This window comes from Dipodomys ordii, unplaced genomic scaffold (genome assembly GCF_000151885.1).
Source record: "Dipodomys ordii isolate 6190 unplaced genomic scaffold, Dord_2.0 Scaffold15, whole genome shotgun sequence".
Lineage (NCBI taxonomy): Eukaryota > Metazoa > Chordata > Mammalia > Rodentia > Heteromyidae > Dipodomys > Dipodomys ordii.
The window spans coordinates 2,015,305-2,028,784 of NW_012267231.1; the positions used below are offsets into that span (position 1 = coordinate 2,015,305).

The window sequence follows — 13,480 nt, forward strand, 5'->3', positions numbered from 1 at the left end:
AGCCTGAACTCTGGGCCTGAGTGCTGTCCCTCAGCTCTTCAGCTCAGTTTAGCGCTCTACCAACCACTTGAGCCATAGCACCACTTCCGGCTTTTTTTTTTTCTGCTTATGTGGTGCTGAGGAATCGAACCCAGGGCCTCATGCATGCAAGGCAAGCACTCTACCACTGAGCCACCTTCCCAGCCCCACGATCAGATTTTTAAATGTAACATTTTCTGCTATCTTTTTTGAAAGGGGCTAGTTTAAATTCTCTCCCTTTCCTGTGCCAGTGCTGAGGCTTGAACTCGGGGCCTTTTGTTTATTCTTGCCTTTTATTTTCCCCCATAGCTCAAGTTCCTGGTTTAATTTTTTTACTGTTTCTATACTGGCAGGAAATGTAGTATAACATATATTTTCTTAATTTAAATTTTAATTTTTTGCCAGTCATGGGGCTTGAACTCAGGACCTGGGCTCTGTCCCTGAGCTTGTTTGGCTCTAGGCTAGCACTCTACCACTTGAGCCACAGCACCACTTCCTGCTTTTTCTATGTATGTGGTGCTGAGGAATCCAACCCAGGGCTTCATGCATGCTAGGCAAGCACTCTACTACTAAGCCACCTTCCCAGTCCTGTATATTAACCTTTTTCAAGAGTGTTATTCACTAGTGTTAGACATGTTTAGTGTGCCCAGATGTACCAGCCATCTCCAGAACTTTCTCATCTTACAAAATTGAAACTCTATATCCATCCAACAGTAGCTCCCCACCCCACCCCATGCCTGCCTGGCTGCACCATTCCACTCCTCTTTGTGAATTTGACTCCTAGGTGACTTACGTAAGTCAAATTGTATAACTTTGTCTTTGTGATGAGTCTGTGTAACAACACAATGTTCCCAAAGGCCTTCACTGCTAGAAAGGGCCTTATTTGTTTATTTATTTATTTACTTATTTATTTATTTGGTGTGCTGAACTCAGGGCCTGGGTCCTGTCCCTTAAGCTTTTTTGCTCTAGGGTGGCACTCTACCACTTAAACCACATTTATGGCTTTCTTGGTGGTCAATTGGAGATAAAGAGTCTCACAGAATTTTTTTCTGCCCAGGCTGGCTTCCAACCACAATCCTCAGATCTCAGCCTTCTGAATAGCTGGGATTACAGGCGCAGGGACCCAGCTTTGTTTTTGCTTCAGTACTAGGAATTGAACTCAGGGCCTCAGAAGCCCTGGACACGTGTTCCGCTGCAGAGCTGAGCTGTGTCCCCAGCCCAGCCCGAGGCTTGTATTCCACAGGCTTCTGTTTTCTGTCCACCTGCCGGTTTGTTGTCCATGTCTTCCTACTGTGTTTTCAACTCTGGTCTGCTTTGTGCTCTCCGAGGGTGTGTGCAGGGGGTGGGGGTGCTGCTTGGAGAAGGGCTGCTCGTTCTCTGCTGGGTGTTTTCTGAGCCTCCCCATAGTGTCGCCCCAGGCCGTGGGCAGGGACACTGGCTGCGCTGATGCATTAGCCTCCCGCCTCCCGCCCCCCTGGGTTTCCTAGACTTGGTTTTCCTCACAAGTCAGACTTCTCTCAAAGAGCCTATTGGTGCCTGCTCTGCTCTCCACCCCTCCGGCTCAGGACCCCACACGGCCACCTGCTGGCTTTTTTGCTATAGACTAACTGCTTCAGGAAAGGCTGCCTTCCCAGCCTTGGGGGGCAGGGGCCCCTGGATTGCCTTTCCTCAATTTGATTCTGGACAAGGGCCCTGGCGAGGGCCTCTCCGTCTCTTGGTCTCTGCATATTCCTGGGGAGAGGCTCTGAGGGGGCCGGGCTGAGGTGGACATCACGGGGGGTTCAGGGAGCGGCTTGTGCAGGAGGGGGAGGGGGGGAACGCTGTCCCCCTCCCACCTGCCCAGCTGTGACCTGCCCCGCCTGCTGCTAGATGCTGACAAGAGGATCAAGGTGGAGAAGCCGGTGGTGGAGATGGACGGTGACGAGATGACCCGAATCATTTGGCAGTTCATTAAGGAGAAGGTGCGGCCCTCAGGGGGGAGGGGGCAGAGGGGACGGGGGGGGGAGGGAGGGAGGAGGTTCCTCAGGCAGGGGCTGAGGGTTTGCTCCCATGGGATCTTTAGGCCCCCAGGGCTTTTTGGTGAACAGCAGTGCTTTTACCTTCTGGCTGCGCTTTCTTGTGCAGAGAATGAATTGGAGTGTGAGTGTGTGTGTGTGTGTGTGTGTGTGTGTGTGTGTGTCTTGAACCCAATGCTTATGTTCTTGCTTGGCTTTTCTGCCTTGCCTCTACTTCTGGCTTTTTGCTGGTTAACTGGAGATAGAGAGTCTCTTGGATTTGTCTGCCTGAATTGGATTCAAACCATAATCCTCAGATCTCAGCTTCCTGAGTAGCAAGGATTTCAGGCCTGTGCTCGAAGGGCAGTGGCTGTCCTCAGCAGGCTGGGTCTCATCTTGGTGTTGAAGCCTACAGGCTTTCAGACTTCTGTTTCTTAAGAAGAGGTCTGGCTCAGGCTGGCCTTGAATTCCCATACTTAAGTGCTCTTCTTGCCTCAGCCTCCTGAGTATCTTGAACTCTGGGCCTGGGCACTGTCCCTTAGCTCTTCAGCTCTGGGCAAGCGCTCTACCACTTGAGCCGCAGCACCACTTCCAGTTTTCTGGTGGTTTATTGGAGATAAGAGTCTCATGGAGGGGCTGGGAAGGTGGCTCAGTGGTAGAGCGCTTGCCTTGCATGCATAAGGCCCTGGGTTTGATTCCTCAGCTCCACATAAGCGGAAAGAAAAAAAGCTGGAAGTGGCGCCGTGGCTCAAGTGGTAGAGCACTAGCCTTGAGCTGAAGAGCTGAGGGACAGCGTCCAGGCCCAGAGTTCAGGCCCATGACCAGACCCCCCCCCCAAAAAAAAAAAGGAGTCTCATGGACTTTTCTGCCCAGACTGGCTTTGAACCGCAATCCTCAGATCTCAGCCTCCTGAGTAGCTAGGATGAGAGGTGTGAGCCACTAGTACCCAGCTTCCATGTACTATGTAGCTGTCATGATCCTCCTAACTGAGCACTGGCATTACAGGCATGCACCTCCATGCCCAGCTGTTGAGACCTTTACTTCTGATCGTGAAGGTCTCCAAGCACAGGGGTTCACTGTCTGGAGAAACCTAGATGGGTGGAGCCTGGGATGTGGCTCACTTGTTGGGCCCCAGCAGATGGTACAGGTAGGGGTTTGGCCTACACAAGGGGCAGCATGGTCTGGAACTGATGTGCTCCGCTCTCTCTGGAGGCCAAACCGCTGGACAGGCTCCCCAGAGGAGGGGCAGGCCTCAGCCCTCCCTGTGCCCTCTCCATGGGCCTTCCTTGACTCTGTCCTGACCGGGTGTTCCTGCCATAGTCCAGACTTCAGGTCTGCCCATGAGGGGCAGGCTTGGAAGCCAGGACTGAGGGACCGCCCGCCTGTCCCGCAGCTCATCCTGCCCCATGTGGATGTCCAGCTCAAGTACTTCGACCTCGGGCTCCCGAACCGTGACCAGACCAATGACCAGGTCACCATCGACTCCGCACTGGCCACCCAGAAGTACAGTGTCGCCGTCAAGTGCGCCACCATCACCCCGGACGAGGCCCGCGTGGAAGGTGCCAGGACATGGCCGGGCGCGCGCCAGGGATCCCCGGCTCTCCCTGCCAGCTGCTCGGGCTCAGCTGTGCCGGGAAGGGTCAAGGTCGCAGTGCCTGGGGCCAGAGTGAGGGATGGAGGGTGGTTAGGGCTCACCAGACAGCTAGCTCTTTCCCTCCGCGTTGGACGTGGTGGCGTGGAGAACGGGGCCCGCGGCCCAGGCTCAGCTCCAGGCGCCCGCATCAGCCTTGCCCCACCTTGTCTCTGTCCTCACAGAATTCAAGCTGAAGAAGATGTGGAAGAGCCCCAACGGAACCATCCGGAACATCCTCGGGGGGACTGTCTTCCGAGAGCCCATCATTTGCAAAAACATCCCCCGGCTTGTCCCGGGCTGGACCAAACCCATCACCATCGGCAGGCACGCCCACGGCGATCAGGTAGGCCGCGCTGGGAGACGGAGTCTGTGGTTCTGTTCTCCACTCGAGCCCTGGCCTGAGCCCCCTCTCCTCTCCGCAGTACAAGTCCACAGACTTCGTGGTGGACCGGGCTGGCACGTTCAAGGTGGTCTTCACCCCCAAGGATGGCAGCGGTGCCAAGGAGTGGGAGGTGTACAACTTCCCCGCGGGCGGCGTGGGCATGGGCATGTACAATACGGACGAGGTGAGCCCCGGGCCCCTCCGCGCCGTCCCTCCATGCCTGCCGCCCACCTCTCCTCTCCTGAGCTCCCAGGGCTCATCTCCTGCCTGCCTGGCTGCTTTATCTGAAGGGAGTCTTTACTTGGGTCACATGACTGTCTCTGAGCCAATCACTGAGGCTTGGGGGATGAAGGGCTCTGATTGGATACACTGATTAGTGAAGGCCGTAGTACAGGTGAACTGGTAGCCGTGGGCCTACCCCTGCCATCTGGTCCAGGAATTGAAGGAGGAGGAGAGCCTTCCAAAGCAGAGGTGGAGAGGTTGCTTGCTTGCTCTCAGCAGTTTGGTGGGGGAGATCATAGACCAGCCATCATCGCAGACACCCTCTCCTCGGTGGCTGGGGTTGAGTGGTATTTTGGAAGGAACTGGTCCGGGAACATGGAGGAGAGCTGTCGGAGCCCCTGCTGGCACGCCCTGGCAGCTTGCACCCGCTCTTCCTGCAGTCCATCTCGGGCTTCGCCCACAGCTGCTTCCAGTACGCCATTCAGAAGAAGTGGCCGCTGTACCTGAGCACCAAGAACACCATTCTGAAGGCCTACGACGGGCGGTTCAAGGACCTCTTCCAGGAGATCTTTGACAAGTAACAGCCTCTTTCTTTGCTGCTTCCTGAAGATAACAGAGCCTCCTCCCTCCCGGTGCCGTCCTCACCCCGTGTGGGGAGTGGGGTCCACCGCGCTGAGGCTCGGGGAGGGGTCCCTCACATGCCAGCCTCCCGCCCTCTGCTCACGCAACAGGCCCTTTTGCCCCCAGGCACTATAAGACCGACTTCGACAAGCACAAGATCTGGTACGAGCACCGACTCATCGACGACATGGTGGCTCAGGTGCTCAAGTCCTCGGGCGGCTTTGTGTGGGCCTGTAAGAATTACGACGGAGACGTGCAGTCAGACATCTTGGCGCAGGGTACGCCGGGAGGACCCCGGGCCTCTCATTGGCTCTAGGCAGCCCGGCCTGCACAGTGACACACTGTCTCAAAAACCAAAAGCCCACCAAGAACCACGGCTCACCGACACAGGTGGCCTGACCAGGGGCAAGCAGAAACTCAAAGACAAATCCTCTTCCTGTTTGCAAGGCACCCACTCTGTCTTCCTGGGTGTGCGGGCATGCTTATTTTGGTGCCGCGGAGTTGCTCTTGCGGCTCCAGAGCCCTTGATCACGGGAGAGACCTTGTGAACTGACTTCTGGAGTTGAGAAACTTTGGAAATAAATCACAAGGCTCAAAAGTAGCCCCAAACCAGCAGATAGCCTCGGAATTAGCCAGTGCTCTGGTTTTCCTTCTTCTTAAAACGGCCCCCCTCGGAGCTACAGGAAGGCATCTGGGGTCTGGGACCTTGGAGCGTGCCAGGCTCGGGGTACCTAGAGGTGGGGATGTGTGTTAGCATGCCAGCGCCGCTGGCTGTCAGCCTGTGTAGTCCGGGTCCTCACGGCTGCACCGGGGCAGGGCTGGGGCGCCAGGCTCAGCCGGGGCTGACAGGAGGCTCTTCCTGCCTCTCAGGCTTTGGTTCTCTGGGTCTGATGACGTCTGTGCTTGTCTGCCCCGATGGGAAGACGATCGAGGCGGAGGCTGCCCATGGGACTGTCACCCGCCATTACCGGGAGCACCAGAAGGTGAGGGAGGGCCCGCGGCACACGAGGACCCCAGAGCCCAGCGCCCCTGGCCCTGTCGGATGGCTGGGAGCCGGCGTCCACATAGACTGGTGACCTGTGACCCCCGTCCCCAGGGCCGGCCTACCAGCACCAACCCCATCGCCAGCATCTTTGCCTGGACGCGGGGCCTGGAGCACCGCGGCAAGCTGGACGGGAACCAGGACCTCATCAGGTGAGACGGAGGCCAGGCCCGCGCCAGGGCTCCGGCTGCCCTCTGCAGGGTCTCACCTGCATGCCCCACCCCCAACTTCCACCTCTGTAGGTTCGCTCAGACCCTGGAGAAGGTGTGCGTGGAGACCGTGGAGGGCGGAGCCATGACCAAAGACCTGGCTGGCTGCATCCACGGCCTGAGCAAGTGCGTGGTCTGGGGCGGGCAGCAGGCAGGGAGCTGGGGAGCCCTCGGGGACAAGGGTAGCTGCTGAGGGCCTGGGGCGGGCCCAGCGCTCCACCCAGATCTTCCACCTTGCCATCGCTGTGGCCCAGCTTTTCCCAGGACAGCTTGCATCCAGGTGCTGGTCACATAAAGACCGGCCTTCCCAGGTGCCTGTGGAATCTGCGGTGCTCCTCTGCTCCTGGGTAGTGGCAGCCAGGAGAGGGCCGTGCCGGGGCTCTGCCCTAGCGGGCTCTGGCCAATGGCCTTGGGGAGGAGGGAGCAGCCCCTGATGTTCCCTGGCGTTCCCTTGGCAGCGTGAAGCTGAATGAACACTACCTGAACACCACAGACTTCCTGGACGCCATCCAGACCAACCTGGACAGAGCCCTGGGCCAGCCCTAGGGGGGGAGGCGCCGCCCGGCTGCACACGGCCGGCTGCCAACCGGGACCCCGGCCCTGCTGCAGGCTCTCCCCACCGGTGCTAGGGCTGAGCCGCACAGCCCGGATCTTTGGAGTTCTTTCTAGGGGAAATCTGTTCTTCGTGAGATGTTTTCAAAAGAGTGCCTTTCTCCCCGAGTGCCGCCCCCCCCCCCCCGCAGTGCTCCACAGTGCCCTTTTTACTACCTTGAACACACGGGGGCCTATTTAGCTACTAAAAAGCTCTTCACAAAACCGTCTGCTGTGTGTATTCCTGAGCGGAGGGGGCAGCTGGGGCAGCAGCCCTCAGAGTGACAGACCAGGGCGCCCCCTCCATCGGGGTGACTGTGGGACCCCGCACCAGGCCAGGCCCACAGCTCCCCTGGTACCTCCCAGCATGGTCTCTTACATCTCGTTTTCTCCTTGGGGATCATCCCAGTGTCCCAATCACGTGGATAGCTGTATTTGTCTGTGTGCCAAGACTTGAACTCAGGGCCTGGACATTGTCCTGGAACTTTTCCACTCAAGTCTACCACTTGAGCCACAGCTCTGCTTCTGGCTTTTTTTTTTTTTTTTTTTGATGGCTGATTTGAGAATCTCATGGACTTTCCTGCCCAAGATGTCTTTGAACCATGCTCCTCAGATCTCAGCCTCAGGAGTTGCTAGGATTACAGGTGTGACGCACTGGTACCCAGATCTGGATATTAATAAATGTCGCCTGGTCTCTCTTTGCCCTTTTCTCTTTGCTGACACCAGGTTCCCCGGTGCCAGCTGTGAAGGGTGACTGGGCCCCAGCCCCTGGGTCCCAAGCTTAGATTCATATGCACCGTGCTTCATAAAACCAAAAAGAGTAAGGTGATTAAAAAAATGTCACCCCAAAAGCACATGCTAGACTGGGAATGTGGCTTAGTGATAGAGTGCTAAATAGTATGCACGAGGCCCTGGGTTCAATTCCTCAGTACCACAGACACAGAAAAAGCCAGAAGTGGCACTGTGGCTCAAGTGGTAGAGCGCTAGCCTTGAGCAAAAGCAGCTCAGGGACAGTGCTCAGGACCCCAAGTTTAAGCCCCAGGACTGGGGGGGGGGAGTCCTGGCAAACAAAATTGAGTAACCCCCCCCCAACCCAGGGTCTGCCTTTGCATATCCCAGGTGGAACTTTCCCACTGCGCTGCATCTGAGCGCAGTAATTTGTACTTAATAGTACAGTCAGCCCTCCACACACAGACTCTGCCTGAGGTCCAACCTCGGAGCGAAAATACTTGTAAAGACCCAGGTGTGGTGCCTAGAATCGCAGCACTGGCGAGTTTGAGGCTGTCCAGGCTCATGTAGTTCATAGTGCTGTCTCAAACACATGAGAGTAAGATGCCTACGTTGGGCCTGGCTCAAGTGGCAGAGCACTGCCTATCAAGCTTCAACCCGACTTCATCCCCGTCAACACAGTGCATGTAGGCTCTGTTCTACAGAGGAACTGGTCACCTGTGCATTTTGGTACCCTCGAGGTATGGGGGGACCCTACCACCAGCCTCCCCTAAATACCAAGGGACTACTTAGCAGCCAAAGTTCGCTCCTGCTTGCGTGCTCTGGCCCAGGCCTCCCCCATGCCGGGAGCCCCACTTGCTCAACTTCCTCCGGGGTATGGGATGAGCTGGGGCTTCTGCCCTGGGGTAAAGGGGTGGGAGTTGGGGACCTCAGCCTGTACCCTTCTGCCACGGCCACAGCTCTCCTCCCCCACAGAGACACAGCAGCCTCCCTTCTGGGGGAGGGGAGTCCCCAAAAGTTGTGGAAAGGAGCACTCTCACTCAAGAATATTCCATTTATTTATAATTATTGCTAAGTAAACCTCTCTTTTCAACAGGAACGTAAAAACACAGTAGGGCTCGGCACAAGAGGAGTCTCTAAGGAGTTGGTTTGTGTACACGTCAAAATAAGTTAGAATGGAATTCGTCCAGGAGTTTCTATCCCCTCCCCCACCCCACCACGCCTTCCCCCGGGGAGGCGGGGAAGGGGAGGACAGGAGCTGGCCAGGATCACCTGGGCTGGAACTGTGCGTGTGCTGCCCGCTGCCCGCCCCTCTGCGGTGCCCAGGTACCGGGCCCCATGGGGCAGGGGGCGTTCAAGCGAGGAACCTGCTGCTGATTTTGGAGGCGACCTGCCCCCACACCCAGGCCAGACTTCCCCCTTCGGCTCCCAAGACCAAGGCCACTGTGCTGGCAGGAGGGGAGGAGGTACGGGGTGCTTTTTGGTACCAGGGGGGAGAAAGACGCTGTGGGAAGAGGTAGTTTACAGGGGGGAGCCTTCTGCTCAGCAGGGGAAAACGTCTTGTGCAGGGACGCTGCGGTCACTGCCACCTGAGGGGCGTGGTGGGCGCGGGGAGGGCGGGGCCCTGGAGTGGGGAGCCGATGTGTGCGGCCCAGTCCCCACCACGCGCCCCTCCAGGCCAGGCCCACTCCTTCGCTTAGGGAGGAGGGGTGGGGTGGGGAGCAGCCTCTGCACGCCAAGCTCATCCTGGGATCTCTGGCGAAGGGCTCCGCCACCCATGGCTCCCCATGCAGACCCCAGGAGCTTGGAGCTGGGGGCCCATGGGCCCCGAGTTCCTGAATGTGCTCCTTCCCTGCTCTGGGGGCCTGCCGCTGTGGTTTCCAGGGCAGGAGGAAGTAGAGTCAGCAGCAGAGAGGCCGGTGGCCTGGGTCACCCCTCTGCCTTCTGCCCAGTTTCCCCAGGCCCCCCCTGGTTCTCCAAGCCAGAGCCCAGCCGGGTGAGACGCACGCACAGCGCACGCCTTCCAAAAAGAAACCACGTCTCACCACGCCCGACATCCGAGCAGCTCAGGAGGCTGAGATCTGAGGGTCCTGGTTCAAAGCCAGCCCTGGGAGGAAAGCCCATGAGATTCTTATCTCCAGCTAACTGCCAAAAATGCTGGAAGTGGAGCTGTGGCTCAAAGTGGTAGAGCACTAGCCTTGAGCAAAAAAATAAAATAAAAGCTCAGGGACAGCGCCCAGGCCCTGAGTTCAAGCCCCAGCACTGGCACCAAAAACAAAAAAATCCCACAAAAACAAAATGCATCTCCAGCCAAAAAAAAAAATGGGGGGGGGTACAGGGAAGGGAACAAATGACAACTGATTTAGAAAGGAAATAAATTATCTTCAAAATACCCCCATTCGCTAAAAAATTCTTTAGTTTCCCTTCTGTGGTCCTCCTCTTTAAGCGTGCCGCCTTTTCCGGGCGCTGGAGACGGGCCCATGCTGGGCACCTGCATGCTTGTAAGAAGCTGCGTGGTCCCTTCCCCGGCAGGTGTCCTTGGCCTCCCCTGAGGATGCCCCGTGGGTCCCCAGAGATGCCTCACCCTGTCACCGCCCTGGGGGGGGTCCCCGCGAGTGTCTCCAGATCTCCTCGGGTGGGGGACACTGTGGCATCCCATACAGGATGGCACAGGGTGATGGGACACTTAACTACCCCAACATGGTGGCCGGGCAGGGGCAGGGGCTGATGGGAAGGAGGCTGGCTGAGGGGGGTGGAGGGGGGGCTGGGCAGGCCCAGGAGGTAGACGGCAGTGCCCCGCCTGGCAGTTCAGTGACGGGTGGGGAAGGGGCAGTGCTGGCCAGCACGGGAGCTCAGATCCCCTAGAGGGGGAGAAGCAAGGCTTGGCTCAGCGGTCAGGACCCTCGGGCCCCGCCAGCATGTCCCCACCCACCCACAGCAGCAGGCCTGGGAGACCAGCCCCGGCCTCCGGTCCCCTTCCTCGCCAGGCCGAGGCCAGTAGTACAGTCTCCATTTGGTCTGAAGGTCCCGAGGGGCGCATGGCTCGGAGGGAGGGCAGGGGGCGCGGGGCAGTAGCTTGTGCTCTGGGGCGGGGCCCGTGGGCCGCCCCCCGCCCCGGGGCCTCCCCCCCTGGCCTGGCCCTCCGCCTGCTATAGCACATTGTAGTAGGCCATCTCCTTCATGGCCTGCTCGGTGAGGGCGCTGGCCTCCGCGCCGCCGTCCACGCCCGTGAAGGTGTAGCCACCGTCCTCGAAGTCCTCCATCTCCTGCTGGCTGTCCAGTTCAGAGGGGTCGGGGCCCGCCAGCTCCATCATGGGGTCTAGAAGAGAAGGGAAGAGTCAGGCCTGGACGCGGCTCTGCGGGGAGCCTGTCACCCCCACCCAAGAGGCTCAGCGATGACTTCCCTCGTGTATGCCGGTATGCCGGGACCGGGGCTTGAACTCATGGGTCTGGCGTTCTCGCTAGGCTGTCTCACCCAAGGCTGGCGTTCTACCACTGGAGCCAGGCCTCCTCCTGCCCAGCATTTTTTTCTGGCTCACTGGAGGTGGAGTCTCTGGGACTTTTCTGCTCAGATTGGCTTTGAACCACGATCCACATGTACATAGATCTCAACCTCTGGAGTAGCTAGGAGGGCAGGGCTCACTTATGCTGACGGTTCTCAAGGCCTGGGGCCTGTGCTGTGGGAACACAGGCGGCTATCCCCCCTGGCCCCTGCTGAAATCTCCGTCACTGCAGCAGGAAGTCCTTCTGCACTTGCTCAGGGCTCTGGAAGGCCTTGCGTTTAACCCTCCCCACGCCCCGTGTCTCATCCCCTGCTGACAGCCGCCTCAGTGGGTAAATCGAGGCTGAGGCTGAGAGGTGAGTCGGGCTGTCAAAGGTCACCTGCTGCAGCTGCTCTGGTGCGGGAGGGAGCCGTTTTGTCCTCTGACCTCCTGCCAGCATTCCTGCTTCAAACCTACTTCAGCTCAGAGTCTGCTCCCGGCCTCTCCCAAGACCTGTGTACACACCCACAGCAGCTTGCTCTGTTTTTATCAAACTGAAATCTTATTTATTTTTTGTCAGTCATGGGGTTTGAACTCTGGGCCTGGGCGCTGTCCCTCAGCATTTCAGCTCAAGGCAAGCTCTCTGCCACTTGAGCCACAGCACCACTTCCGGTTTTCTAAGTGATTTATTAGAGATAAGAGTCTCATGGACTTCCCTGCCCAGGCTGACTTTGAACTGCAATCCTCAGATCTCAGCCTCCTGAGTAGCTAGGATGACAGGCGTGAGCCATGGGCGCCCGGCTGAAATCTTATGTTAAAGCTCTGACCGTTCACATCAGCCAGATGGAGGTATTCCAGGAGCTCAGCGGGCAAGCTGGGGGCACAGAGCACTTGCCTAGCAAGCCTAGCAAGCTGGAGATAGAGAGGCTGGCAGGGAGAGGCTCACTCAGAGAAGTTGGCTGGCAGGGACTATAGCTCACCCCCTACGTATTTGCCCACACACTGAGAATATGCATTTGGGTCTGGCCCTGGTAAGTACACGTAGGGATTCCGGGCCTTGGCAGGATTAGCACTGGGGCCATAATTCCTTTTCCTGTTTACTGCAAGGCACTGGGTTATATCTGATCTCCACCAGTAATTCCAGTACCACCAGCCCAGTTACGACCCAGATGCCACCTAGGGGGCAAACTCCCCAATCTAAACTGGCTGCTTGGTCTTGAGATAACTGCTAGTCATTTTCGAGAACCTTCTCTCCGATGACGTCCAAGCACTAAAAGGAGAAGGCCCTGACTGTTTCACACTCGTGAGCCCTGGCAGCCATCCTGGGACCATGAGGAAGAATCCCAGCTCGTGCTATGGGTGGAGAGATGACTTTTTTCTGCTGATGTGGTGCCTCATGCATGCGAGGAAAGCGCTGTACCCCTGAGCCGCCTTCCGAGCCCTGCAGTGGTCTCCTGATGTCCTGGTGCATGGCGGCGTGAGCCCTGTGTTAGTTGGGCCTGCAGCATGGACCTCGCTGGGGTCTGCTTGATCCCACAGAACGTGGCCAACCATCCCGACTCCCAGAGCCCAGGCCGGCTCCGCTCCTGCCCTCCAGTTACACAGCTGGTTATGAGCAAGGAAGGTTTACAAAACACGAGTGTCTCCCCCTGGGTCTCTATCAGGGCCCCCCTGGTCCAGTCTGGGGTTAGGGAATAACCTATTATTATGATGTCACAGTGATCTGCCTCTGTGGGTGACAGCCATGCAGTGCACAGGTGACCCCACCTAGAACACGCTGGCACCTGCGGGTGACGGGTGACAGGCCAGCAGCCCCTCACGGCACCGTGTCCTTTGGTGGACCCTAAGCATCGCTGGTGGCCAACAGGGCGGGGTGGAGGCCAGGGTCTGGCCATCCTGGCACCAGGTATGCAGGCAATGTCGGCTCCATCATCTCCCCGGGTGGCTGAGCGACATGGATGATGGACACCAGCGCCAGAAGCCACCAGAGAGCCTGCCATCGCCAGGACCTGGGGTCTGGACTCGCTCAGGCCAGGGGTCGTGTGTCTAAGTGGGGTCCTTAACTAGCAGCCCCCTGAGGACCTGGGCACCGCTGGAGGTGCCCCCCCTGCCCTCCTGCGGCCTCAACCGTCCTGGGGGAGCTGGGGTACAACCGACTCAAAGCACCCCCCCAGCTGCAGCGCCATCACACCGTGGAGAGCAGGGCGCGGTTCTTGGGGTGGAGGGGCTGGCACCCAGGGGTGCACGGCCAGCCAGCTGGGATAAGAACGCCAAAGATTCTCAGCTCAGGAGGCCAGTCCCACGCTCAGGGCATCCACTGGTCACTGCTGGAGACCAAGGCCAGGGTGCTGACTGCCACCATCTACCCGTAATCCCACGCGCCAGTCACCCCCCATCTCAGAGGGACAGACCGCTGGTCAGCTGTGCGGCCAGGGCTGAAGGAGAGGCTGTGAACCCCCGGGGAAGTTCTGTCACAGCCTCTGGAACGTCTACCGGCTGTGGAGGGATGGCATTCTCTCCGGAAATTTCTCCCAGATCTTAATGGCAGGCCCATGTA

General features: G+C 58.2%; 2 protein-coding genes across 3 annotated transcripts in view; one reads left to right on the forward strand and one right to left on the reverse strand.

The window, feature by feature from the left end:
* The first annotated feature begins 1,859 nt into the window (after positions 1-1,859).
* On the forward strand, positions 1,860-10,407 carry Idh2 (isocitrate dehydrogenase 2 (NADP+), mitochondrial). 2 transcript variants are annotated; one of them, XM_013012079.1, is made up of 12 exons: positions 1,860-1,979; positions 3,406-3,571; positions 3,828-3,988; positions 4,068-4,211; positions 4,690-4,826; positions 4,997-5,148; positions 5,741-5,853; positions 5,967-6,064; positions 6,155-6,247; positions 6,580-6,713; positions 8,253-8,257; positions 10,395-10,407. In XM_013012079.1, the coding sequence occupies exons 1-10, from the start codon at positions 1,929-1,931 to the stop codon at positions 6,665-6,667; spliced, it is 1,203 nt and encodes a 400-aa protein (XP_012867533.1). In that variant the 5' UTR covers positions 1,860-1,928; the 3' UTR covers positions 6,668-6,713; positions 8,253-8,257; positions 10,395-10,407. The 2 variants fall into 2 exon arrangements, with proteins under 2 accessions (XP_012867533.1, XP_012867532.1); XM_013012078.1 differs by lacking the exons at positions 8,253-8,257; positions 10,395-10,407 and having other exon boundaries at positions 1,863-1,979; positions 6,580-6,719.
* Znf710 (zinc finger protein 710) overlaps positions 9,760-13,480 on the reverse strand; it is a 31,472-nt gene continuing 27,751 nt past the window's right edge. The window contains exon 6 of the mRNA XM_013011868.1: positions 9,760-10,760. Within this exon, the coding sequence (XP_012867322.1) occupies positions 10,591-10,760 (170 nt within the window). The 3' untranslated portion in view covers positions 9,760-10,590. The remainder of the gene's footprint in view (positions 10,761-13,480) is intronic.